At 42.3% G+C, this 24902-nt stretch overlaps 1 protein-coding gene across 1 annotated transcript in view; it reads right to left on the bottom strand.

The window, feature by feature from the left end:
* Positions 1-24563, bottom strand: part of LOC103001176 (mucin-13-like) — a 38115-nt gene extending 13552 nt beyond the window's left edge. Inside the window, exons 1-7 of the mRNA XM_057544929.1 lie at positions 24553-24563; positions 22458-23296; positions 22346-22402; positions 17258-17380; positions 15910-16016; positions 12413-12468; positions 2014-2165 (exon numbers count right to left, since the gene is read on the bottom strand). Coding sequence (XP_057400912.1) covers positions 2014-2165; positions 12413-12468; positions 15910-16016; positions 17258-17380; positions 22346-22402; positions 22458-23296; positions 24553-24563 — 1345 coding nt within the window. The remainder of the gene's footprint in view (positions 1-2013; positions 2166-12412; positions 12469-15909; positions 16017-17257; positions 17381-22345; positions 22403-22457; positions 23297-24552) is intronic.
* Positions 24564-24902: the final 339 nt, after the last annotated feature.

Raw genomic sequence — 24902 nt, 5'->3', positions numbered from 1 at the left:
GAGAAAAACAAATACAGTATGCTAACACATATATACGGAATCTAAGGGAAAAAAAAAAAAGGTCATGAAGAACCTAGTGGCAAGACGGGAATAAAGACACAGACCTACTAGAGAATGGACTTGAGGATATGGGGAGGGGGTGGGGTGAGATGTGACAGGGTGAGAGAGTGTCATGGACATATATACACTACCAAATGTAAAAGAGATAGCTAGTGGGAAGCAGCCGCATAGCACAGGGAGATCAGCTCGGTGCTTTGTGACCACCTAGAGGGGTGGGATGGGGAGGATGGGAGGGAGGGAGATGCAAGAGGGAAGAGATATGGGAACATATTGTATATGTATAACTGATTCACTTTGTTATAAAGCAGAAGCTAACACACCATTGTAAGGCAATTATACTTCAATAAAGATGTTTAAAAAAAAAAAAGATAAAAAAATGGGCAAATGAATGAAAGGGTGTGTATGTTTTCCATGTTACAGGGGCTCATGGAAAGGCCAGGCCTGGTTGGTGTAATGTTGATGAATGACATGAAAAAAACAGAATGGCTTCAGAACAATTTTTCTCCAGTCTCTTCTGCCAGGAAATAATACTTGGATGGAAAAGAGTTGAATGGACATTGCTAAAGGGACCACAGCCCATGGAGAGGGTACAGTGCAGGGGAGCCCCCATCCTTTCTGATAGAATTTTAAGTGTTTTATTCCAGAGCATTTACATTCCAGGTCCTGAGAGAACAGTGAGCATCTGTGAAATCTCGAAAAAGAGAGAAGGTGCTAGAAAACTATAAATGAACAGAATTTGATTATATTTTCAAAAAGAGAAATACGTTTTGCAAACTAGGACATGGAGGTTACAATAAGCCAAAAGCAAAAATTTAAGAGACTAAAGAAGGAGTCGTAGAAGGATCAAAAGGAAAGATGAAGAAGGCAGAATGGGATCAGGAGAATGGTGAGTGGAGGTCCAGAGAGAAGAGGACTTCAGGAATGGGAGGATACTAGTATCAAATGCTACAGAAAAGTCAGATAAGTTGTGTCTCAACAGAGGCCTTTGGGTTTGGCAACCAGGACTGAGAACCAGTTGCACAGAGCTGCCTCCAGGGCTGGCGCTGGACACCTCTGAGATGAGGAACTCCTGATGACTGCTGTGGTGACTGCAGTAATAGTGCCAGTTTATTCCTGCCTTCCTGTGTCCATGCCCCTTGGTAGGGCCTGCCACACTGTGCTTTGTCATGTGAATTGCTTTGGCCATCAGGACAGTTGTAAATATAACATTAGCAGAGAGTGAGAAGCACCTGTGTACTGAAATGTGCCCTCTTGCTGCTCTTGAAACCCTTTTGGACTAACCTGCTGGAGGATGAGAGATCATGCGGAGCAGAGACAAACCATCCAGCTGAGCCATTTTAGATCAGTCTGCCCTCAGCTGACCTACCTGGCAGCTAATGGCTGATGCCTAAGTGAGCCCAGCAGAGATCAGCCGAGCCCCACCTAGATGAGCAGAACCGCCCAGGTAAGCCCAGCCCAAATTCTGACCCACAGAATTATAGCATTATAATAAATAAATGGTTGTTGTTTAGGCCACTAAGATTTGGGGTGTTTGTAACACAGTAAAAATGAACTGTTAACAGCTGTCCTGTGGGGGGGGTGTGTCTGCCTAAAGGGGAAACAGTATAGATAAAACTTTCTATAGTATTTGGAAAGCTAAAACTTGGTATAGAGCCCTCTTGTTTCTCCTTTCTTCATCTTTCCTGGTTCAGAGGCTATTTGTCCAAGACTACCTTCCAAGAAGAGGAACAAACTAGTCAGTCTGACGACTTGGGGGATGGTTATAAAGGAGCAGAATCCAAATGACAGGGGAAAGGGAGGGAGGAAGAAAGGACAGATTCAAAGGAAACTGGGAAATGTCCGTGGATTCAATTATCCAGTGCTTCTGGCCCCCTTCAAACATATAATAGAAAAATTTATGAAAAAGTAGATAGGTCTTCAGGTAATCATTGTATAAAATTATTTCATACTTACTGGTGTATCCTGTAAACTCAGTTGTGCTGTTTGCAATTGCTTTTTTAATGGCACATGTTATGTTTTCTTCAGTTTCTTTTGTAGTATCTGTAAAAATGTTTACTACTTCTACGCCAACAGTACGAATTTCAGATCTTGCTGAAGGAGATGGGCTAAAAATGAAATGAATCCATCACTTGATGAATTGAACTGAAGCATCAACAAATTAGTCTTCACAGCAGAAGCAAGAAGAAATACAATTCTGCAGCCTGTGGAAGGAAAACCACATTCACAGAAAGATAGACAAAATGAAAAGGCAGAGGACTTTGTACCAGATGAAAGAACAAGATAAAACCCCAGAAAAACAACTAAATGAAGTGGAAATAGGCAACCTTCCAGAAAAAGAATTCAGAATAATGATAGTGAAGATGATCCAGGACCTAGGAAAAAGAATGGAGGCAAAGATCAAGAAGATGCAAGAAATGTTTAACAAAGACCTAGAAGAATTACAGAACAAAAACCTAGAAGAATTATAGAACAAACAAAGTGAGGTGAACAATACAATAACTGAAATGAAAAATACACTAGAAGGAATCAATAGCAGAATAACTGAGGCAGAAGAACAGATAAGTGACCTGGAAGACAGAATGATGGAATTCACTGCTGCAGAACAGAATAAAGAAAAAAGAATGAAAAGAAATGAAGGCAGCCCAAGAGACCTCTGAGACATTAAACACAACAACATTTGCATTATAGGGGTTCCAGAAGAAGAGAGAGAGAAAGGACCAGAGAAAATATTTGAAGAGATTATAGTCAAAAACTTCCCTAACATGGGAAAGGAAAGAGCCACCCAAGTCCAGGAAGTGCAGAGAGTCCCATAGAGGATAAACACAAGAAGAAACATGCTGAGACACATAGTAATCAAATTGACAAAAATTAAAGACAAAGAAAAATTATTGAAAGCAAAAAGGGAAAAACGACAAATAACATACAAGGGAACTCCCATAAGGTTAACAGCTGATTTCTCAGCAGAAACTCTACAAGCCAGAAGGGAGTGGCATGATATATTTAAAGTGATGAAACGGAAGAACCTACAACCAAGATTACTCTACCCAGCAAGGATCTCATTCAGATTCAATGGAGAAGTCAAAAGCTTTACAGACAAACAAAAGCTAAGAGAACTCAGCACCACCAAACCAGCTCTACAACAAATGCTAAAGGAACTTCTCTAAGTGGGAAACACAAGAGAAGAAAAGGACCTACAAAAACAAACCCAAAACAATTAAGAAAATGGTCATAGGAACATACATAATTAGCTTAAACATGAATGGATTAAATGCTTCAACCAAAAGATACAGGCTTGCTGAATGGATACAAAAACAAGACCCATATATATGCTGTCTACAAGAGACCCACTTCACACCAAGGGACACATACAGACTGAAAGCGAGGGAATGGAAAAAGATATTCCATGCAAATGGAAATCAAAAGAAAGCTGGAGTAGCAATACTTGTATCAGATAAAATAGACTTTAAAATAAAGAATGTTACAAGAGACAAGGAAGGACACTACATAATGATCAAGGGATCAATCCAAGAAGAAGATATAACAATTATAAATATATATGCACCCAACATAGGAGCACCTCAATACATAAGGCAACTGCTAACAGCTCTAAAAGAGGAAATCGACAGTAACACAATCATAGTGGGGAACTTTAACATCTCACTTACACCAATGGACAGATCATCCAGACAGAAAATTAATAAGGAAACATAAGTTTTAAATGACACAATAGACCAGATAGATTTAATTGATATTTATAGGACATTCCATCCAAAAAAGAGCAGATTACACTTTCTTCTCAAGTGCACCAGAATATTCTCCAGGATAGATCACATCTTGGGTCACAAATCAAGCTTCGGTAAATTTAAGAAAATTGAAATCATATCAAGCATCTTTCGTGACCACAATGCTATGAGATTAGAAATCAATTACAGGGGGAAAAAAATGTAAAAAACACAAACACATGGAGGCTAAACAATATGTTACTAAATAACCAAGAGATCACTGAAGAAACCAAAGAGGAAATCAAAAAATACCTAGAGACAAATGACAATGAAAACACGATGATCCAAAACCTATGGGATGCAGCAAAAGCAGTTCTAAGAGGGAAGCTTATAACTATAAAAGCCTACCTCAAGAAACGAGAAAAATCTCAAATAAACAATCTAAGCTTACACCTACAGGAACTAGAGAAAGAAGAACAAACAAAACTCAAAGTTAGCAGAAGGAAAGAAATCATAAAGATCAGAGCAGAAATAAATGAAATAGAAACAAAGAAAACAATAGCCAAGATCAACAAAACTAAAAGCTGGTTCTTTGAGAACATAAAAAAAATTGATAAACCATTAGCCAGACTCATCAAGAAAAAGAAGGAGAGTACTCAAATCAATAAAATTAGAAATGAAAAAGGAGAAGTTACAACAGACACCACAGAAATACAAAGCATCCTAAGAGACTACTACAAGCAACTCTATGCCAATAAAATGGACCACCTGGAAGAAATGGACAAATTCTTAGGAAGGTATAACCTCCCAGGACTGAACCAGGAAGAAATAGAAAATATGAACAGACCAATCACAAGTAATGAAATTGAAACTGTGATTAAAAATCTTCCAACAAACAAAAGTCCAGGAGCAGATGGCTTCACAGGTGACTTCTGTCAAACATTTAGAGAAGAGCTAACACCCATCCTTCTCAAACTCTTCCAAAAAATTCAGAGGAAGGAGCACTCCCAAACTCATTCTATGAGGCCACCATCACCCTGATACCAAAACCAGACAAAGACACTACAAAAAAAGAAAATGACAGACCAATATCACTGATGAATATAGATGCAAAAATCCTCAACAAAATACTAGCAAACAGTATCCAACAACACATTAAAAGGATCATACACCATGATCAAGTGGGATTTATCCCAGGGGTGCAAGGATTCTTCAATATATGCAAATCAATCAATGTGATACACCATATTAACAAATTGAAGAAGAAAAACCATATGATCATCTCAATAGATGCAGAAAAAGCTTTTGACAAAATTCAACACCCATTTATGATAAACACTCTCCAGAAAGTGGGCATAGAGGGAACCTACCTCAACATAATAAAGGCCATATATGACAAACCCACAGCAAACATCATTCTCAATGGTGAAAAACTGAAAACATTTCCTCTAAGATCAGGAGCAAGACAAGGATGTCCACTCTCACTGCTATTATTCAGCATAGCTTTGGAAGTCCTAGCCACAGCAATCAGAGAAGAAAAAGAAATAAAAGGAATACAAATTGGAAAAGAAGAAGTAGAACTGTCACTGTTTGCAGATGACATGATACTATACATAGAGAATCCTAAAGATGCCACCAGAAAACTCCTGGAGCTAATCCATGAATTTGGTAAAGTTGCAGGATACAAAATTAATGCAAAGAAATCTCTTGCATTCCTATACACTAATGATGAAAAATCTGAAAGAGAAATTAAGGAAACACTCCCATTAAACACTGCAACAAAAAGAATAAAATACCTAGGAATAAACCTACCTAGGGAGACAAAAGACCTGTATGCAGAAAACTATAAGACACTGATGAAAGAAATTAAAGATGATACAAATAGATGGAGAGATATACCATGTTCCTGGATTGGAAGAATCAATATTGTGAAAATGACTCTACTACCCAAAGCAATCTACAGATTCAGTGCAATCCCTATCAAATTACCAGTGGCATTTTTTACAGAACTAGAACAAAAAATCTTAAAATTTGTATGGAAACACAAAAGACCCTGAATAGCCAAAGCAGTCTCGAGGGAAAAAAACGGAGCTGGAGGAATCAGACTCCCTGACTTCAGACTATACTACAAAGCTACAGTAATCAAGACAATATGGTACTGGCACAAAAACAGAAATATAGATCAATGGAACAGGATAGAAAGCCCAGAGATAAACCTACGCACCTATGGTCAACTAATCTATGACAAAGGAGGCAAGGATATACAATGGAGAAAAGACAGTCTCTTCAATAAGTGGTGCTGGGGAAACTGGACAGTTACATGTAAAAGAATGAAATTAGAACACTCCCTAACACCATACACAAAAATAAACTCAAAGTAGATTAGAGACCTAAATGTAAGACTGGACACTATAAAACTCTTAGAGGAAAACATAGGAAGAACACTCTTTGACATAAGTCACAGCAAGATTTTTTTTGATCTATCTCCTAGAGTAATGGAAATAAAATCAAAAATAATCAAATGGGACCTAATGAAACTTAAAAGCTTTTGCAAAGCAAAGGAAACTACAAACAAGATGAAAAGACAACCCTCAGAATGGGAGAAAATATTTGCAAATGAATCAACAGAAAAAGGATTAATCTCCAAAATATATAAACAGCTCATGCAGCTTAATATTAAAAACACAAACAACCCAATCAAAAAATGGGCAGAAGATCTAAACAGACATTTCTCCAAAGAAGACGTACAGATAGCCAAGAAGCACAAGAAAAGCTGCTCAACATCACTAATTATTAGAGAAATGCAAATCAAAACTACAATGAGGTATCACCTCACACCAGTTAGAATGGGCATCATCAGAAAATCTACAAACAACAAATGCTGGAGAGGGTGTGGAGAAAAGGGAACCCTCTTGCACTGTTGGTGGGAATGTAAATTGATACAGCCACTATGGAGAACAATATGGAGGTTCCTTAAAAAACTAAAAATAGAATTACCATATGACCCAGCAATCCCACTACTGGGCATATACCCTGAGAAAACCATAATTCAAAAAGACACATGCACCCCAATGTTCATTGCAGCACTATTTACAATAGCCAGGTCATGGAAGCAACCTAAATGCCCATCGACAGATGAATGGATAAAGAAGAGGTGGTACATATATACAATGGAATATTACTCAGCCATAGAAAGGAACTAAATTGGGTCATTTGTAGAGACGTGGATGGATCTAGAGACTGTCATACAGAGTGAAGTAAGTCAGAAAGAGAAAAGCAAATATCGCATATTAACGCATATATGTGGAACCTAGAAAAATGGTACAGATTAAGCAGTTTGCAGGGCAGAAATAGAGACACAGATGTAGAGAACAAACGTATGGACACCAAGGGGGAAACTGGAGGGGTGGGGGGTGGTGGTGGTGGGATGAATTGGGAGATTTTGATTGACATATATACACTAGTATGTATAAAATAGATAACTAATAAGAACCTGCTGTATATAAAATAAATAAAATTCCAAAAAGAAAAAAAAATTGGTCTTCAGACCTCCCAGACTCTCAGATCTCCCAGCACTAGTCCCTACCCATTGTTTTATATCCACCGTTGAGGCTCACATAGGGAGGCATGGGGTTGCCATAAGATGGCCATTTATAGGCCTAGAGATCTCTATTCGGCATGCATTTGGAGGAAATCTAGGGCTATAGCAAGGTCTTGTTGGAAGATACTCAGAAAAATTGTGGACAATCATTCTTAGGATTGAGGAGCCTGGAGTGAACCAGAAGTAGAATAAGTGACATCTGAAATAGTAAGCTGTCACTTTCTGCAGAAAGTCAAGAGTAGGTCTCTTGATGAGCTGTAAAATCTCAGATTTGTGCTTTGAGACAGAGGGGTGTGTGTTCCTCCCTGTGCACAAAGAGAGCAGTAATCAACCATACAGAGTCTGGATCATTCCCAGAAGGGGCCCAGGAAGCCAGAAGTCAGCTTCAAAGTGTGTGTGTGTGTGTGTGTGTGTGTGTGTGTGTGTGTGTGATTGGACCTGGGCACACCTGACCCAGAAGAGAACTGATCCCAACGAGGGATGGGATGGTGAGAAGCATCAGAATATAATACCAAATCATTTCACCAGATACTAAGTGCTTGCTATGAGCAAGACATCATAAGAATCTCTCTAATCAGCGCTGCAACTTGGGGCCCTGAGATCAGCTGTACCAAGTTCTAATTCTTTCATTATCCAAAAAAGAATCAAGTGATACAACCACTGAGAGAAAAAAAAGGACTTTAAAAAACTTCTTCCCGCCATTCGCCCCACGATGGGCGGTTACCACAGCTGGTTTAGGGCCCCGACCACTGGGGCCCCCTGTCAGGAGGAGGCAGCCTCCGGGCTGGGGAGAAGCCGCTGCCACCTCGGGCGGCCGACGTGGTGCCCTGGGACAGTGCACTTCCTGGCCTCGGTTCCCGGCCGAGTTCGGTCTCCGGGGTTCAGGCCCGGCTCCCCTTCCTGGTCTCTCTTCTCTCGCTGGGCCAGTTTATCAGGAGAAGACTGTTTTCCAGGGCTAGAAATTGGACTTCTGATGATGTTTGACCCAGCGGAAGCAATATCAGGCAACGTGATTTCAAAGCTGGGCTCAGCTTTTGTTTCTTCCCTCTTGTAATCACAAAACCCATTTTGGACCAGGAATTCCAATCATGTCTGTGATGGTGGTGAGAAAGAAGGTGACACGGAAATGGGAGAAACTCCTAGGCAGGAACACCTTCTGTTGTGATGGCCGCGTGATGATGGCCTGGCAAAAGGGCATCTTCTATTTGACCCTCTTCCTCATCCTGGGGACACGTACGTACACTCTTCTTCGCCTTCGAATGCCGCTACCTGGCTATCTAGCTGTCTCCTGCCATCCCTGTGTTTGCTGCCATGCTCTTCCTTTTCTCCATGGCTACACTGTTGAGGACCAGCTTCAGTGATCCTGGAGTGATCCCTTGGGCCCTACCAGATGAAGCAACTTTCATAGAAATGGAGATAGAAGGAAAAGGACTTCCCTGGTGGCACAGTGGTTAAGAATCCGCCTGCCAATGCAGGGGACACGGGTTCAAGCCCTGGTCCGGGAAGATCCCACATGCCGTGGAGCAACTAAGCCCGTGAGCCACAACTACTGAGCCTGCGCTCTACAGCCCGCGAGCCACAACTACTGAAGCCCACGCGACTAGAACCCATGCTCTGCAACAAGAGAAGCCACTGCAATGAGAAGCCCATGTACCGCAACAAAGAGTAGCCCCTGCTCGCTGCAACTAGAGAAAGCCTGCACACAGCAACGAAGACCCAATGCAGCCAAAAATAAATAAATAAATAAATAAAAATTTATTTAAAAAAAAAAAAGAGTAGAAGGAAATATACCAAAATGCATAAATATCCCTGAGTTGAGAGACCGTCAGTGATTTTTTTTTTTTTTTTTTTTTAAATACTTTCTATTTTTTTTTAAATTTATTTATGGCTGTGTTGGGTCTTCGTTTCTATGTGAGGGCTTTCTCTAGTTGCGGCAAGTGGGGGCCACTCTTCATCGCAGTGCGCGGGCCTCTCACTATCGCGGCCTCTCTTGTTGCGGGGCACAGGCTCCAGACGCGCAGGCTCAGTAATTGTGGCTCACGGGCCCAGTTGCTCCGCGGCATGTGGGATCTTCCCAGACCAGGGCTCGAACCCGTGTCCCCTGCATTGGCAGGCAGATTCTCAACCACTGCACCACCAGGGAAGCCCCCGTCAGTGATTTTTTTGTCTTCTATTCATATTTTCTGTTTTTTCCAAATTTTTTTACAATAAGCGTATATTACTCTTATTTTTAAATAATTGTTTTTCTGATTCTAAATATTACCAGTCTTTTTTCATGCATATATTTTACTTTTGCAAGGTAAAATCCTTTATACAAGCTTCTTTTTAGCATACATTTTCATTTTTTGGTACGTTGTGAATATCTTCCTGTCATCATTTAAAATGTGTACATCATTTGAAATGGCTACATAATATTCCATCCCATGCATGTATCATAATGTACTTAACCAACCTCCTATTATGATATTGAGGTTATTTTCAGTCTTTCACTAGTAAAAGGGACTCTGTGACAAAAACAAAAACAAAAAACCACCACAACAAAAAAAACTTCCCTCTCTGATTTGTGGCTGTGTGTTTTTAAGACTCAGGATATATTTTTCCTGTCCAATTGTTTTCCGATACTCCTTTCTGACTTTTAAAGAAATAGAGAAGCTTGAAAACATAGCCAGCCTACTTAGAAAATGTTCACAGCCATGTGGGTTCTGCAGAACAATCCAGAAAATCCAAAACACGAACCAAATTCTGTTTTTAGGAATGATCACCTCAAAAGGGAGTCTAAAAAGCAAAATGGGCTTCAGAATTCTAATTTAACATTTCCTATCATGATTTGTTCGTGATGGGATTAGGAGGTGACAGTGGAAGGTATAGGGCAGTGAGAAAGGGGTACTTGATACAAGCTTTCTTTATCAGTTGAAAGATGACCAGAGATCTATGGTATAATTTTGCAGTGGGGCTAGGAAAGAAATGCCATCCATAATTCATTCATTTAAAGAACCTGCTAGCATACTCTCAATTCAGGAGACAAGACATGACACTTACAGAACAGTTCAAGAAATGATGGAGCGGCCGTGTTCTTAAGTGACAAAAAGCTGTAGTATAAATGACTAGAGCACTAGCCTCTGAGTTAAGAGCCCAGAGATCTAGACCCAGGATAGCCACCATCTTTTGTGGTCCAAGACCAGTCCCAGCTTCCCTCAGCCTGAGTGTCCTCCTCTGTCCAAAGAGAGGTTTGAGTGTTAGAGAAATTCTGAGGATCCTTCCAATTCCAACATTTGGATGGTAAATAAAGAGCTTGGGGATTCAGAGGAGAGGGCACTGGTATGGAGCCTAAGAAATGCCTTCTGAGGTGAGACTGAGGTCTATCTGACTGCCATGGCCCCCCTGCTGGGGGAGTCCCTCCTGTCAGGACACTGAGCTCACAGGTAAGGGGTTGCCTCCAAACTCCCCTTTCAGTAACTCCTTAAGAATGCAAGGAGTGCCACAGTTTCCCCAAGTGACTCTGTGGGACCAGCTCTCCATCATACATGCAGGGTCCCATATTCTGGAAGGGAAACAAAAGGGGAACTAACTTGTTGAAACTGATTATGTGCCAGGCACTTTGCGCAGGGAATCTTTCCAAAGGTATCTCATTTGCTCCTCCCAGGGTTCTGGGAAGGTTGATCAGATTATCCCAGTTACAGAGATGAGGCAACAAAAGTTCAGAGAGGTTAAAATGCCTACCCAGTCACACAGCAATAATGTGCCAAGGCAGGGATCCAAGCACAGATTTACACCTCACTGTTACTGTTTTTATCCAGTCATCCCGACGCATGAACTCCCTGTTGTCCCCTAAATCAAACCTGATGCCCTTCAACAATGCATAGACCTTCAGCAGTCTGCTGTACCTCCAGCTTCCAGCCTCTGCGTTGGGGCCCAGCCTCTCTGCCTGCTGCTTGCACCGTGCCTCCCATTAAGCTGCCTGCTGGCCTTCTGGCTACCCATCACATGTGCACCTTGCTCACCGCCAAGATCAAAACTCACCACTTTTAGGAGCTCTTCTCTGAATTCACATATCTAAATATATATAGTATGTTTTTCCACAAAGGACTTGACAAAGTTTATAAAGATAGATGCAATAGTAAAGCCATAAAATATAAATACATTAAAGCTGCTCTTTCTGCATGGTTCTGTTCACCTTAGAGCCGCGGTCCCCAGCGTTTTTGGCACCAGGCACCGGTTTCATGGAAGACAATTTTTCCACCGATGGGGCGGGGATGGTTCAGACGGTAATTCGAGCCATGGGGAGCCATGGGGAGCAATGGGGAGCGATGGGGAGCGATGGGGAGCGGCAGATGAAGCTTTGCTCGCTTGCCGCTCACCTTCTGCTGTGCTGCCCCCGGGGGGTTGGGGACCCCTGCCTTAGAGCATTCTTTCCTCAGCCTGTAGCACACGTGTATCAATACGTTTCAGAGAAGGCCAAGATGGAATCACTAACTTCTTGAGAATCCTCTGCCTCTTTGGGTTCCCAAATAGCATGCAACCCTGGTCACTGCATGTTGATAAGCTCACTGTATGCTTGTTCTTACTGTAGAAAGAGCTCACGACAGGCCCTTCAGTAGCCAGGTGCATGACTGGGGTCTTCCTGTCTGCCTCATTCCCCCCTATGAGGGAAGAGATGGCCGTGAGCCATTCATTCTCCTCCTGACCCCCTGGAATGCACATTCCAGGGATTGACCAGGTGTGGTTTGTAGCCAAGGCATCAAACCAAACAAACAGAACCAGGTAATACCCTGGACTATATGTGCAAGTTGCTGAGTAGCCAATCACAGGCAGCATCTTGCTATCCCCAGGTTACACCCTGCCCACCCAGGCCAGGGTCAATGTGACATCAGAGGCAGGGCCCTCCGTGGTACTCAGACTAATCATCTCTTCTTGATCTGTGACTAGCCATCCTAGGGCCTCAGTGCCACATGGGGTATGCAAGAGAACACAGAAGTTAGGCAAACACAACCTGCTTCCAAAGTACCCCATCGGTCCACAGCAAACTTACCTTAATTTACCAATTACAGTCTGTCCGTAATCAGTATTGTTAAATGCATTTTTAAACTGTGGAGAAGAAGAACAGAATTAAGAACAACTACAAAGGGGGAGGACAAGTGATATTACATCTAGGTTTTAACATAAATCCATTTCTAAACTCATTATGTAACTATAACACAACAAATTATTTATTCTTTCCACGCGCTCTAATACCTTTCAGTAATTTTTGCTCTAACATAGGAAGATTCTGATATAATTCAGAGCCACCCAGGAAGAAGATGGAAACCTGAAGCACCCAGCCAAATCAATATTCTTAAAAATAACGTGACTGACTTGTTTTGTCTTTTCAAAGTTACTGTTAGACTTACCTATATGCATACTTTATACACTCATCAATTTACCTAAGGAAGACTTAAATGCCTACCTTACCAAGGCATCATGCCTGAGACATAGAGATTACCAAGATGGGCAGACCCAGCCTCTGATCAAATAAGAGGTTACACCATGAAGTTGAGAGAGGTAAGTGCCAGAGAGAGTAGAATCTACCGTGGAAGTGCAAAGAAACTCTCATCTAGTCGCAGAGAACCAGAGAGGGCTTCATAGAGGAGATGGGCTGTAAAGCATTTCAGTAGGTAGTGCGGGGCCAGGAAGTGGAAGAAGGAGCAGCCCACACCAATGCTCAGAAGCAGTGCGGCTCAGAAGGCAGCAGGCTGAAGTGCCAAACTTCTCCGCTTAGCTTTTGCAAAATTTAACTGCTTTGAACCTCACTTTCTCATTGGAAAATTTGAGATAGCAGTAATTCCCACCACATATTGCTATCATGTGGAGAAAGTGAGATAGAATATATGATACATGGCTTTGTGAGCTGGAAGGGGCTCCAGCACAGGTAGATCTTCTTAGGCCTGAGTTGCGTTCTAAGAGCAGAAACAATTCTAGACACTTGTTAACATGTGGCCAGAGATTAAGCTGGGACCTCTGGCAGGGGTGAGGTGGAGGTAGGATGGGGGTCTCAATTAGAACATAAGTTCTTTGATGCCAAGAATGGGGTTCGTTTTCTCTTTCTTATGACACCCCCTACCGCCTGCCCATCCCCATCCCTATTCCATAGCACTCAGCACAGGGCAATCCCTAGGAAACACTCATCAAACACCAGTTGACCGATGATTGAATGACTTAACTGTGAAAGACATGACCTTGGACATGTCTTCCTCTCTTTGGACCCCATCTCCATATTTATTACATGAATGTTGAATTGGGTTGGTGCAAATGTTTTTATTATATAATCCAAAAATTTTATTATTTTTCTCCCATGGGGACCCCACATTTTAAAAAATCATGGCAACCAATGTCATTTAAAAAGATGTTAAATCATTTCTCTTTTATTCTGGTCAAATTCAAATATATTGATGCTCTAGTTAGTCTGGGCAACCTTGTATCCAGAATATGTCCATATTCCTTTTAATTCTTTTAAATATCAGGAAGAGCAGGTATTTCTGTAAACCATCAGGGCCCTGGGAATCTACTTAGGAACAAGTTCACTGGATGACCTCCAAGGTTCTATCCAGCTCCCCTACTGACCATTGCACTTTTAATTTTCTGAATCCCAAAAAATGAGATTGCAAAATTAGCATCTGGCATAGGAAAAAGGTTTTCCATTTTTCTTCTTCTATCAGGTCACCCTTTGAGGATTTGGGGATATACACCTCTCAGTCTGAAGGGCTGCAAGACTGGGCAGGAGGGCATGAACTATGCTAACAGGCCTGCCCGGACCTCATTGCACAACGGAGCCAGCAGGGAAGGAGAAGCAGCCCTGAGGTCAGGCAGGTCTGGGTTCAAATCCCCCATCCTCACTCATCAGCTGGATGACCTTCGGTCAGTTACTTAGCCTTCCTGATCCTTGACTGTTATTCTGTACTTTCTGGTCCATTTTCATGGCCACCGTGCTTCCTAGGCCCCCATTAAGATGTTAGTTTTTTAAAGTGTTTCTCCAAGAGAACCCTCTTGCACTGTTGGTGGGAATGTAAATTGATAGAGCCACTATGGAGAACAGTATGCAGGTTCCTTAAAAAACTAGAAATAGAACTACCCATACCACCCAGCAATCCCACTACTGGGCATATACCCTGAGAAAACCATAATTCAAAAAGAGGCATGTACCAAAGTGTTCATTGCAGCTCTATTTACAATAGCCAGGACATGGAAGCAACCTAAGTGTCCATCGACAGATGAATGGATAAAGAAAATGTGGCACATATATACAATGGAATATTCCTCAGCCATAAAAAGAACCGAAATTGAGTTATCCATAGTGAGGTGGATGGACCTAGAGTCTGTCATACAGAGTGAAGTAAGTCAGAAAGAGAAAAACAAATACAGTATGCTAACACACATATATGGAATCTAAAAAAAAAAAAAAAAAAGGTCATGAAGAACCTAGGAGCAGGACGGGAATAAAGATGCAGATGTAGAGAATGGACTTGAGGACGTGGGGAGGGGGAAGGGTAAGCTGGGACGAAGTGAGAGAGTGGCACGGACATATATACACTACCAAATGTAAAATAGATAGCTAGTGGGAAGCAGCCGCATAGCACAGGGAATCAGCTCGGTGCTTTGTGACCACCTAGAGGGGTGGGATAGGGAGGGTGGGAGGGAGACGCAAGAGGGAGGAGATATGGGGATATATGTATATGTATAGCTGATTCACTTTGTTATAAAGCAGAAACTAACACACCATTGTAAAGCAATTATACTCCAATAAAGATGTTAAAACAAAAATAAAGTGTTTCTCCACCTAGAGTTCTAAGACATATTTCCAAGCTAACATTTTTCCCTTCAAAACTAAATTTTGAGAAACACTGGCTGGACACCCTCTCTAAGACCTTCCAGGTCTGACATCTGTGGTTCCAGAATAGAGATCTCCATCTCTTTCATGTCGACACACTCACAATAATCAAAATGACATGAAGCTGTTGTTCATTTTGACATTTTTGACAGTGGGAAAAAGAAGTAACATATTAATTCAGATGGAGTTCCTCTTCCAGACATGAAAAAAGCCAGACTAGTATGCAAATTTGATTGTAAAAAGGAAAAAAAAATCATCATCTTTAATTTTTTTTTCTCTTCAATTCTATGGAAGTAATTTATTTTAAAACAGCATTACCTTTCTCTGTCCACTTACAAATATTTAAGAATATTTCTGTATGAATGAGTATGGCATGGCTGGAGGTGGCTTCTAAAGGCCTTCTGCTGTGCCAGGTGTTACCCCTCTAGGTGCAGGATCACGGTGAGGACCCAGGGCCCCAGAGGAGGAGCCTGGGCAACCAGGAAGCAGTGGCCCCCAGGAGTCTGGAACAGCTACTGTTTACAAACCAATAAGCATGCATTTCACTACTTGAACCACCGGATCAGCTGTACCAGCATGTACCACCTGAACACCGGTCTACACTCTACAAGTCAGTGTTAGAATAAAGAATATTTATAGAGGAAGGATGTTTGGAAAATACTTACAAATGTAGTAATATTAAGGTATAATTCCTGATAGGCCACAGAATTTTCATCTTCCAAGATGGATGTAGATGATATTTTGACCGTAATTGTACCAGGGAATATCGTTCCTGAAATTCAAGCAGAATCTCTCTGTGATATTTAATGTAAAGAGGGTCATTTCCATTTTGTTTAAAACATAGTTTATTTTTAAAAATTCTAAACGTATGATGATACTACAGGAAATCTGGAAATACGAAAAACATTACCCCAAACCTGACCTAACCTACCACAACTATTCTCATTTTGGTATATTTCTCCCAGCTGTGTGTGTGTGTGTGTGTGTGCTTAATTTACATCGTTATAATTCCAAGTTTGTATCATGAGTCTTCTTTACTTATTATTAATAGTAAACATTTTTCCAAATCATTACTTAGTCTTCATAATTAACTTAAATGCTACATAATATTCTGTGAAATACATCTTTCCTTCATTGATGCAGTCATTTTTTTGTTTTCAGTGCTTTAATCATTTAAGAGGGAAAAAAACAGTTGCAATGAACATCTTCATGCACAAACCTTTCTACATATGGAGTCATTTATTTAGAGTGGATCCCCAGAAATGAGAGTATTAGTGCTAAAAACAGGAACATTCTTTTGGCTTTGGGGATATCTCTAATTTCTGTGGCCAACACAATGCATTCATTTCCTGTACAGTTGGTCTGTTCTGGCAAGGAGGGATAGTTCTCATTCATAAAACAGACAAAAACATGTAACTCAGGAAACAGCCTTGGACTTTCATAGCACCCAGCTGATATAACCAAAAAAGTATAGGGTCGATTTGCTCTTAAAGTTCATTTCCAGAGCTGAGAGGCTCTTAAGTCTCCAAAAATAGGGTTTGCTGTTATAGAACAAGCAAATCCTATGACAGAGAACTGAACCAAGGTCAGAGACCAGGTTCCTGGTTTGTCTGACTCTGTGGTTTTAGGAAATCACCTTATGCTGCATCAGTGTCCCCATGTAACAGCACCACTTTGTATTTATGCAGCCTGTGTACTTTTCCAGGGACTCCGACATCTCTCATTCTCATTCTGACCCCATGGCACCCTTCCCTTGAACAGTTTAAGTGAAGGGACCCATCTACTCCCGTACCTCTAGGACTAGCTCACAAATCTGAATTGGTCTATTGCCTCTCCCACTGGGTTCCACTGAGATAAAGACAGGAACCTTTTTTCTACTTGGCTGGCCTTTGTTGCCTCTAAATTTTCCTCTAACTTTAGTTATTATGGAAGCTCTTTTTGCCATTATTTTAAGTTTTCTATTCCACTCAGGTCTGAGGTACAGCTCTCCATGATTCATCCTTTGTAACTCACCTTTATTGCATGTAGAAGAGTTATAGTAATACCCTTCTGAACACAGGCAAAAATGTCTATCATGCAGATTAACACATGAAGAACCACCCTCACAGGGATCCACTTGGCAAGGTTTGCTGGGACCTGAGATACAGTAGAAAGAGATTAAAAATCCATAGGATGACAACAAAAAACACCAAGAAACATACTTTTTTTTTTTTCCCCCCTACTTTATTTATTTATTTATTTATTTTTGGCTGTGTTGGGTCTTCGGTTCGTGCGAGGGCTTTCTCTAGTTGCGGCAAGTGGGGGCCACTCTTCATCGCGGTGCGGGGACCGCTCTTCATCGCGGTGCGCGGGCCTCTCACTATCGCGGCCCCTCCCGTTGCGGGGCACAGGCTCCAGACGCGCAGGCTCAGCAGCTGTGGCTCACGGGCCCAGCCGCTCCGCGGCATGTGGGATCTTCCCAGACCAGGGCTCGAACCCGTGTCCCCTGCATTAGCAGGCAGACTCTCAACCACTGCGCCACCAGGGAAGCCCAAGAAACATACTTTTAAATCTCCCGGGCACTTTCTATTCCTTGGCTGTGTTACTCCATGGCACACCCTTCGAACAGCTGAAACAAATACATATTTTCTTATGTTTCTAGGAAGCTTGTTGCTAAAATTCTGGAGCCAAGCACCTGTCAACAGTAAAGGTCAGAGGTTGGTGGGTAAGAGTCTGCTCAGAGAGAGACAGCAGTCTTCTAACTCCAAGGAGTAAAGAAACACTTTGGACCTCAAGGATCCTCCAGAACCTTGATGTCTGGTTCTCTAACACTAGGTAGAGCTCTCCAAAACCATTTTAGAGAAAGCATCATATTTGTTTTTGGAAGATATGAATAATTGACTTATAGGGAAGACCATGCCAAAAGCTCCCCAAAGAAACTAGATATTCTGGTTAGCATACCTGGTATACAGACCCACGAGGAAAGGCAAGGGAGAGTAAGGGAACAACGTGGATTAACTCAGTGAAAATTCTAAGAGGAAGTGATGAAGGGCCACTCTACTCTCTGGCTTTCTGAGTGGATGACCTGAATAAATGGAGAGAAGAATATTACAATGGTTTCTATACCACTGGCCAGGACTCCTAGAGCAGGCAGGGTGAAGCATCTTTCTTATCTTTGGAGAACTGATGGGATCCAAGAAGGGAAGTTAGGTCAGTGGCCAAATGGTGATCTTGGCTAGCCATTTCCTTTATCTCTGTCAAATGAAATGATCCTGAGCTTTGATTTCAGAATAGATCAAGTAACTGACAACCTTCAGAACTGTCTTAAGATTCTAATAATCCTGCAAATCGTTGCTTAAAAAAAAAAAAAAGAGACTACATATGAGGTACAATGTGTATAACATGGTCTCTTTTTTTTTGAAGTATAGTTGATTTACAATATTACATTAGTTTCAAGTATACAGTACAGTGATTCAGTATTTTTGGAGATTATACTACATTATAAGTTATGACAAGATAATGGCTATAATTCCCTGTGCTATATAATATATATAATATATCATTGTTGCTTATCTATTTTATACATAGTAGTTTGTATCTGTTAATCCCATACCCCTAATTTGTCCCTCTCCCCTTTGGTAACCATAAGTTTGTTTTCTCTATCTGTGAGTCGTTTTTTGTTTTGCATATACACTCATTTGTATTATTTTTTAGATTCCACATATAAGTGATATCATACAGTATTTGTCTTTCTCTGACTTATTTCACTAAGCGTAATATTCTCTAGGTCCGTCCACAATGCTGCAAAAGGCAGAATTTCATTCTTTTTATGGCTGAGTAATATTCTATCATGGGCATGTATCTTTTCAAATTGGTGTTTTCGTTTCTCTGGATATATACCCGGGAATGGAATTGCTGGATCATGTGGTAAAAATTGAAAATAGAACTACCATATGATCCAGCAATTCCATTCCTGGGTATATAGCCAGAAATAACATGCTCTCTCTTATGATAAAAAAAAAAAGGCGGGGGGACTTTCCTGGTGGCACAGTGGTTAAGAATCCGCCTGCCAATGCAGGGGACACGGGTTCGAGCCCTGGTCTGGGAAGATTCCACATGCCGCAGATCAACTAAGCCCGTGCGCCATAACTACTGAGCCTGTGCTCTAGAGCCCGCAAGCCACAACTACTGAGCCCGCATGCCACAACTACTGAAGCCCACGCGCCTAGAGCCCGTGCTCCACAATAAGAGAAGCCACCGCAATGAGAAGCCCGCGCACCATAACAAAGAGTAGCCCCTGCTCACCGCAACTAGAGAAAAGCCTGCATGCAGCAACGAAGACCCAATGCAGCCAAAGCTAACTAACTAACTAAATAAATATTTTTTAAAAAGGAGGGAATACATAGAAACATATAAGTCTATGTGTTTGTATTTGCACAAACACAAAAAACTGGCCACAGAAGTTGCCTCTGGGGAAGAAAACTGGGGGTCTGGGTCCTAGGGGTCTAGGATAGGAGGGATACTTAGTTTTTACTGCATATACTTTTGCCCCATTTAAGCTTCTTTTTCCATAACTATGGGCCTAATTGACTTTTATAAAAAATAAATAAAACAGTACTGGTGAGGAGCTCTGATACCGGTTGGGAGTGTAAAATGGTGCAGCCACTTTAGAAGACAGGCAGGCAGTTTCCTACAGAACTAAACATACTCTTAACTATAGGACCCCACAAGTGCACGCTTTAGTATTTACTCAGTGTAAATGCTAAGTAATCACTTATTATTTATCAACTTACATCCACTCAAAACCCTACAAACGAATACTTATAGCCGTTTTCTTCATGACTGCCAAAACCTGGAAGCAACCAACATGTCCTTCAGTAGGTGAGTGGATAAACAAACTGGTACAGCCAGACAGTGGAATATTATTCAGTGTTCAAGCCTTGAAAATCGACATGGAGGAATCTTAAATGCATATTACTAAATGAAAGAAGCCAATCTGAAAACGCTACATACTGTGTGATTCCAACTACATGACGTTCTGAAAAAGGCAAAACTATGGCAACAGTAAAAAGATCAGGGGTTGCCAGGGGTTAGCAGGGAGGAAGGGATGAATGGGCAGAGTACAGTAGATTGTTAGGAAGGTGAAAATAGTCTTTATGATACCATAATGATGGATACATGTCATTATACGTTTGTCCAAACCTACAGAATATACAACACCAACAGTAAACCCTAATGTAAACTGGACTTGGGGGTGATTATTATGTGTCAATGTAGATTCATCAATTGTCACAAATGTACCCTCTGGTGAGGAAAGTTGATAATAAGGGAGGCTATGCAGCTGTGGGGGTAGGGAAATATGCGAACTCTACCTTCCTTTTGATTTTGCTGTGAATCTAAAACTGCTCTAAAAACAAAGTCTATTGAAAATAAAATTTTTAAGAGTGAAAAAAACAGTCTACATGGGACACAGGAGGCGTAGTGCAGTACCTCATAAACAACAGTAAGGGTCACCTCTCTGAGAAGGTGTAAACCAATATTCTAAGTAAAGTAAATGGCTTTTTAAAAAGCCTCAGCCACATTGCAAGGATGATTTGGCAAATCCTAGGGAAGAAATTGAGGGCAGCTCCATTCTGGATATACTGGTCAGATAACTCCTGGTGTGCTTTCTCCCTGGCAATAGAGGACAGACTTGTTAGTTTTTCTGTGTGCCAGGAATAAAATCACAGGATGTTACAGTGGGAAAAGGATTTTGGTGGCTATTTAGTTCAATCACATCTTATTACCATTGAGTATGTTGAAGCCAAGAGAGAAGTGATTTGGCCCATGCCCCATAGTTAGTGTAGGGTCAGAGCACAAGAAGACTGCCTTACTCTGAGAGAGTGTCTGGGGAAGCAGAAATAGCTTAGAAAAGCTCCCTTTCCTGACTGCAGGAGAACTGATTGTGTAGCTGTGTCCCTCTTGACCTAGCCTTCAGAGCGGCCCCTGCAAACATGAAAGAAGATTGGGAACCAGGTTTTGATACAGGCTCTGGCTCCATTTGCTTAATCATCCATTTCTTAGATCTATTGCAGAACACTGGGGAAGCCAAAAGAAGAAAGTATAGGGAAACATCAACTTGCTCTTTGACCCTGGGCAAGTTGCTGCCCTCACTGGGCCTCAGTTTCCCTAACTGAGAATAACAGGGTTTATCTAGACCCTTTAAGCCTAGGTTTGAGGATTCTTTAAGACCAGGGGTTGGCAAACTATAACTTGTGAGCCAATTCTGGCCAGTCCTCTGTTTTTGTAAATAAAGTTTTATTGATACACAATCAGGCACATTCATTTGTATATTGTCCATGGCTGCTTTGATGCTAATATGTCAGAGTGGAGTAGTTTTAAGAGAGACCTTATCATGGCCCACAAAACCTGAAATATTTATTAGTTTGCCTTCACTGATAAGGTTTACTGACCCCTGCTCTAAACTTTGGTAAATGAGGCAAGTGCTTTCTGTTTCAGTAACTTGGGCTTGAGGTCAATCGTCATCTCTTAGATAGTATCCCCAAACATCTGTCCTTTGGACCATGGCTCTGATCATGTCTAGGACTGTTTGAGTACTGCTGTTGTTTGGCTTTTTAATCTCTCAGGCTCAAATTCCATGAATTAACTCAAATTCTAAATTGTAATCAGCTACCTTTGTAATGTCATATTTTTCCATAACATTTGATGAAGAATCAGGGTAGAAGTGACTCTTTCCTTCAGTAGACCAGGGATCTAGACCAGTGGGGCTGGAGAATCAGTGCTTATTTGCACCTGACCTCAGAGAAGCTGAAACTATTTGCAAAAATCTACTAGGGAGAGGGAAGCTGGAAAAGTAGCTTTTATAAAGTCCAAGTTCATAAAAATATTCCACATCTGGCAAATAACTTGAGGAAAGGAGAATGGAACTTCAGGTAATCTTTTAGCATGTCTGCCATTACTATTAGCCTGTGCGACCCAGACTTTTTAATTCCAGGGGTTCATATCCAAGGACACCTTGGGTCTCTTTATACGCACTTCCCTACGCTGGTAGAACAAACTTACCTACCATCCTCCACAATACTGTGACTCCTCAGTGAGAAGCTCTGAGGGAATTGCTCTTACCTGGGATACTTGTGGAGGGAGTAGGTGTACTCGTTTTGGTGGTAGGAGGGGTGGTGCCTGTGGTAGAAGCAGTTGCGCTCGTGGCGGCGGCGGGAGGGGTGGTGCCTGTTGCGGTAGAAGCAGTTGCGCTCGTGGCGGCGGCGGGAGGGGTGGTGCCTGTTGCGGTAGAAGCAGTTGCGCTCGTGGCGGCGGCGGGAGGGGTGGTGCCTGTTGCGGTAGAAGCAGTTGCGCTCGTGGCGGCGGCGGGAGGGGTGGTGCCTGTTGCGGTAGAAGCAGTTGCGCTCGTGGCGGCGGCGGGAGGGGTGGTGCCTGTTGCGGTAGAAGCAGTTGCGCTCGTGGCGGCGGCGGGAGGGGTGGTGCCTGTTGCGGTAGAAGCAGTTGCGCTCGTGGCGGCGGCGGGAGGGGTGGTGCCTGTTGCGGTAGAAGCAGTTGCGCTCGTGGCGGCGGCGGGACGGGTGGTGCCTGCGGTAGAAGCAGTTGCGCTCGTGGCGGCGGCGGGACGGGTGGTGCCTGCGGTAGAAGCAGTTGCGCTCGTGGCGGCGGCGGGAGGGGTGGTGCCTGTTGCGGTAGAAGCAGTTGCGCTCGTGGCGGCGGCGGGAGGGGTGGTGCCTGTTGCGGTAGAAGCAGTTGCGCTCGTGGCGGCGGCGGGAGGGGTGGTGCCTGCGGTAGAAGCAGTTGCGCTCGTGGCGGCGGCGGGACGGGTGGTGCCTGCGGTAGAAGCAGTTGCGCTCGTGGCGGCGGCGGGAGGGGTGGTGCCTGCGGTAGAAGCAGTTGCGCTCGTGGCGGCGGCGGGAGGGGTGGTGCCTGCGGTAGAAGCAGTTGCGCTCGTGGCGGCGGCGGGAGGGGTGGTGCCTGCGGTAGAAGCAGTTGCGCTCGTGGCGGTGGCGGGAGGGGTGGTGCCTGCGGTAGAAGCAGTTGCGCTCGTGGCGGTGGTAGCAGCTGTAGGAACACCTGTGGCAGAAAAGGCAGCTGAGGTTGAAACAGTTTGGTTCTCGGCCGGAGGAACAAAGATATTAAGTTTCAGAAGACATAACATTGAATATATAATGACAGTTGCTATTATTTAATACTAATTAGTACCTAATCCGTTTTTTTTTCTGAAAAATAAATGTAGTGGATTACATTAACAATGAAAATACATGACTACTTCTTAAAAAAAAACCCACAATAAATGAAATTAAAAATTAAACAGACAGAACTGGAAAAATGTTACTAGGGAGTTCCCTGGTGGCCTAGTGGTTAGGATTCCAGGCTTTCACTGCCGTGGCCCAGGTTCCATTCCTGGTCAGGGAATTGAGATCCCGCAAGCCGCGAGACACGGCAAAAAAAAAAAGTTACTGAAAAATATGATGGTATCTGGCCTGTTAGCTCAACTTGTAGAAAAATATGATGGAAGAGTTAATATTATTTATTGTATTATTATTAATTATAATAGATTAATATAATTTGTAATATGAAATATTAATTATATATTAATATCAACATGTCATATTATTACAAGATGTAATATCATTTATGCCTGTAGTTGCAGAACTGTCAATCTGAGTTTAATATTCCTCAGAGCAGTTCTCAGTGAGGGCAATTGAAAATGCCACCAGGTGGAGCTGTTTACTACCTCACATGGCCTCCTTTTGTCTTCTTACAGTTTATAGCAATTGCCCCAATTTTCCATTACATTGCTTATTAGCTGAGGGATGGTAGGGAAGGGGTTGTGTTTAAAGAATGATGAAATAAAAATACCTCATTAAGGTATTTAATGTATTAAACTTCTTCAAAATGTTTTCTAGTGATGCTTACCCATTCATAATTCTAGAGACATGAACTTTTTAAAGAATAAGATGAATATAGATGGTTTTTGCCTTAAGGGCTATGCTGATCATCAAAGCTGCCTTTTTTCAAATCTTAGGAACCCCTGGACACATGGGGTAGTGTACTCTTAGTGATCCTATAATCACTTTTCTAGAACGCTTAATTGTCTCTAAGAGCTCTAACAATGATAATCGGTTAAAAAAATTAAAAGGAAAAGTTTTAGTGAGGAAGCTATTCGTAAACCTTTGGATATAGAAAACTGCTGAAGATGTTACCTAATTACCCCTTGGGTCTGGAAGCCCCTGGATGACAGAATCTGGCTCTTCACCTTGAACAGGGCTGGGCTTAACCAGTCATTCATAGGCAAATGCTCTCCCAGGAGCAAGAAAATAGTTCACCAGCTGGCCATCTCGACAGCTGCTACCCCGTTCCTCCTACTACTCTCACTTATCAAGGGCTTACCCTGTGCCCAGCAGGCCTGTGGAATAGATATGAGCATCCACATTTGACAGGAATGCCCACCAATACTCAAAGGGATTAAGGGATTTGCCCAGAGGTAAGCCTTGACCCCCATGAGTAAGGGGCAAAAAAGAACTCTTGATGCCACATTCAGGGATTAAACCAGGTCCCTGCTCTGCATTAGGACCCAAATGACATCTGGAGGTTAAAGAGAAGGAGATTCTAGGGCACTGAGCCCTTGGAACTACCAAGTTGTTCTTGTCTGGCCTCAGGATTCTCAGGGACAAAT

This window comes from Balaenoptera acutorostrata, chromosome 4, assembly GCF_949987535.1.
Source record: "Balaenoptera acutorostrata chromosome 4, mBalAcu1.1, whole genome shotgun sequence".
In the NCBI taxonomy this organism is placed as follows: domain Eukaryota; kingdom Metazoa; phylum Chordata; class Mammalia; order Artiodactyla; family Balaenopteridae; genus Balaenoptera; species Balaenoptera acutorostrata.
This window is presented reverse-complemented; position numbering and strand designations above follow the sequence as displayed.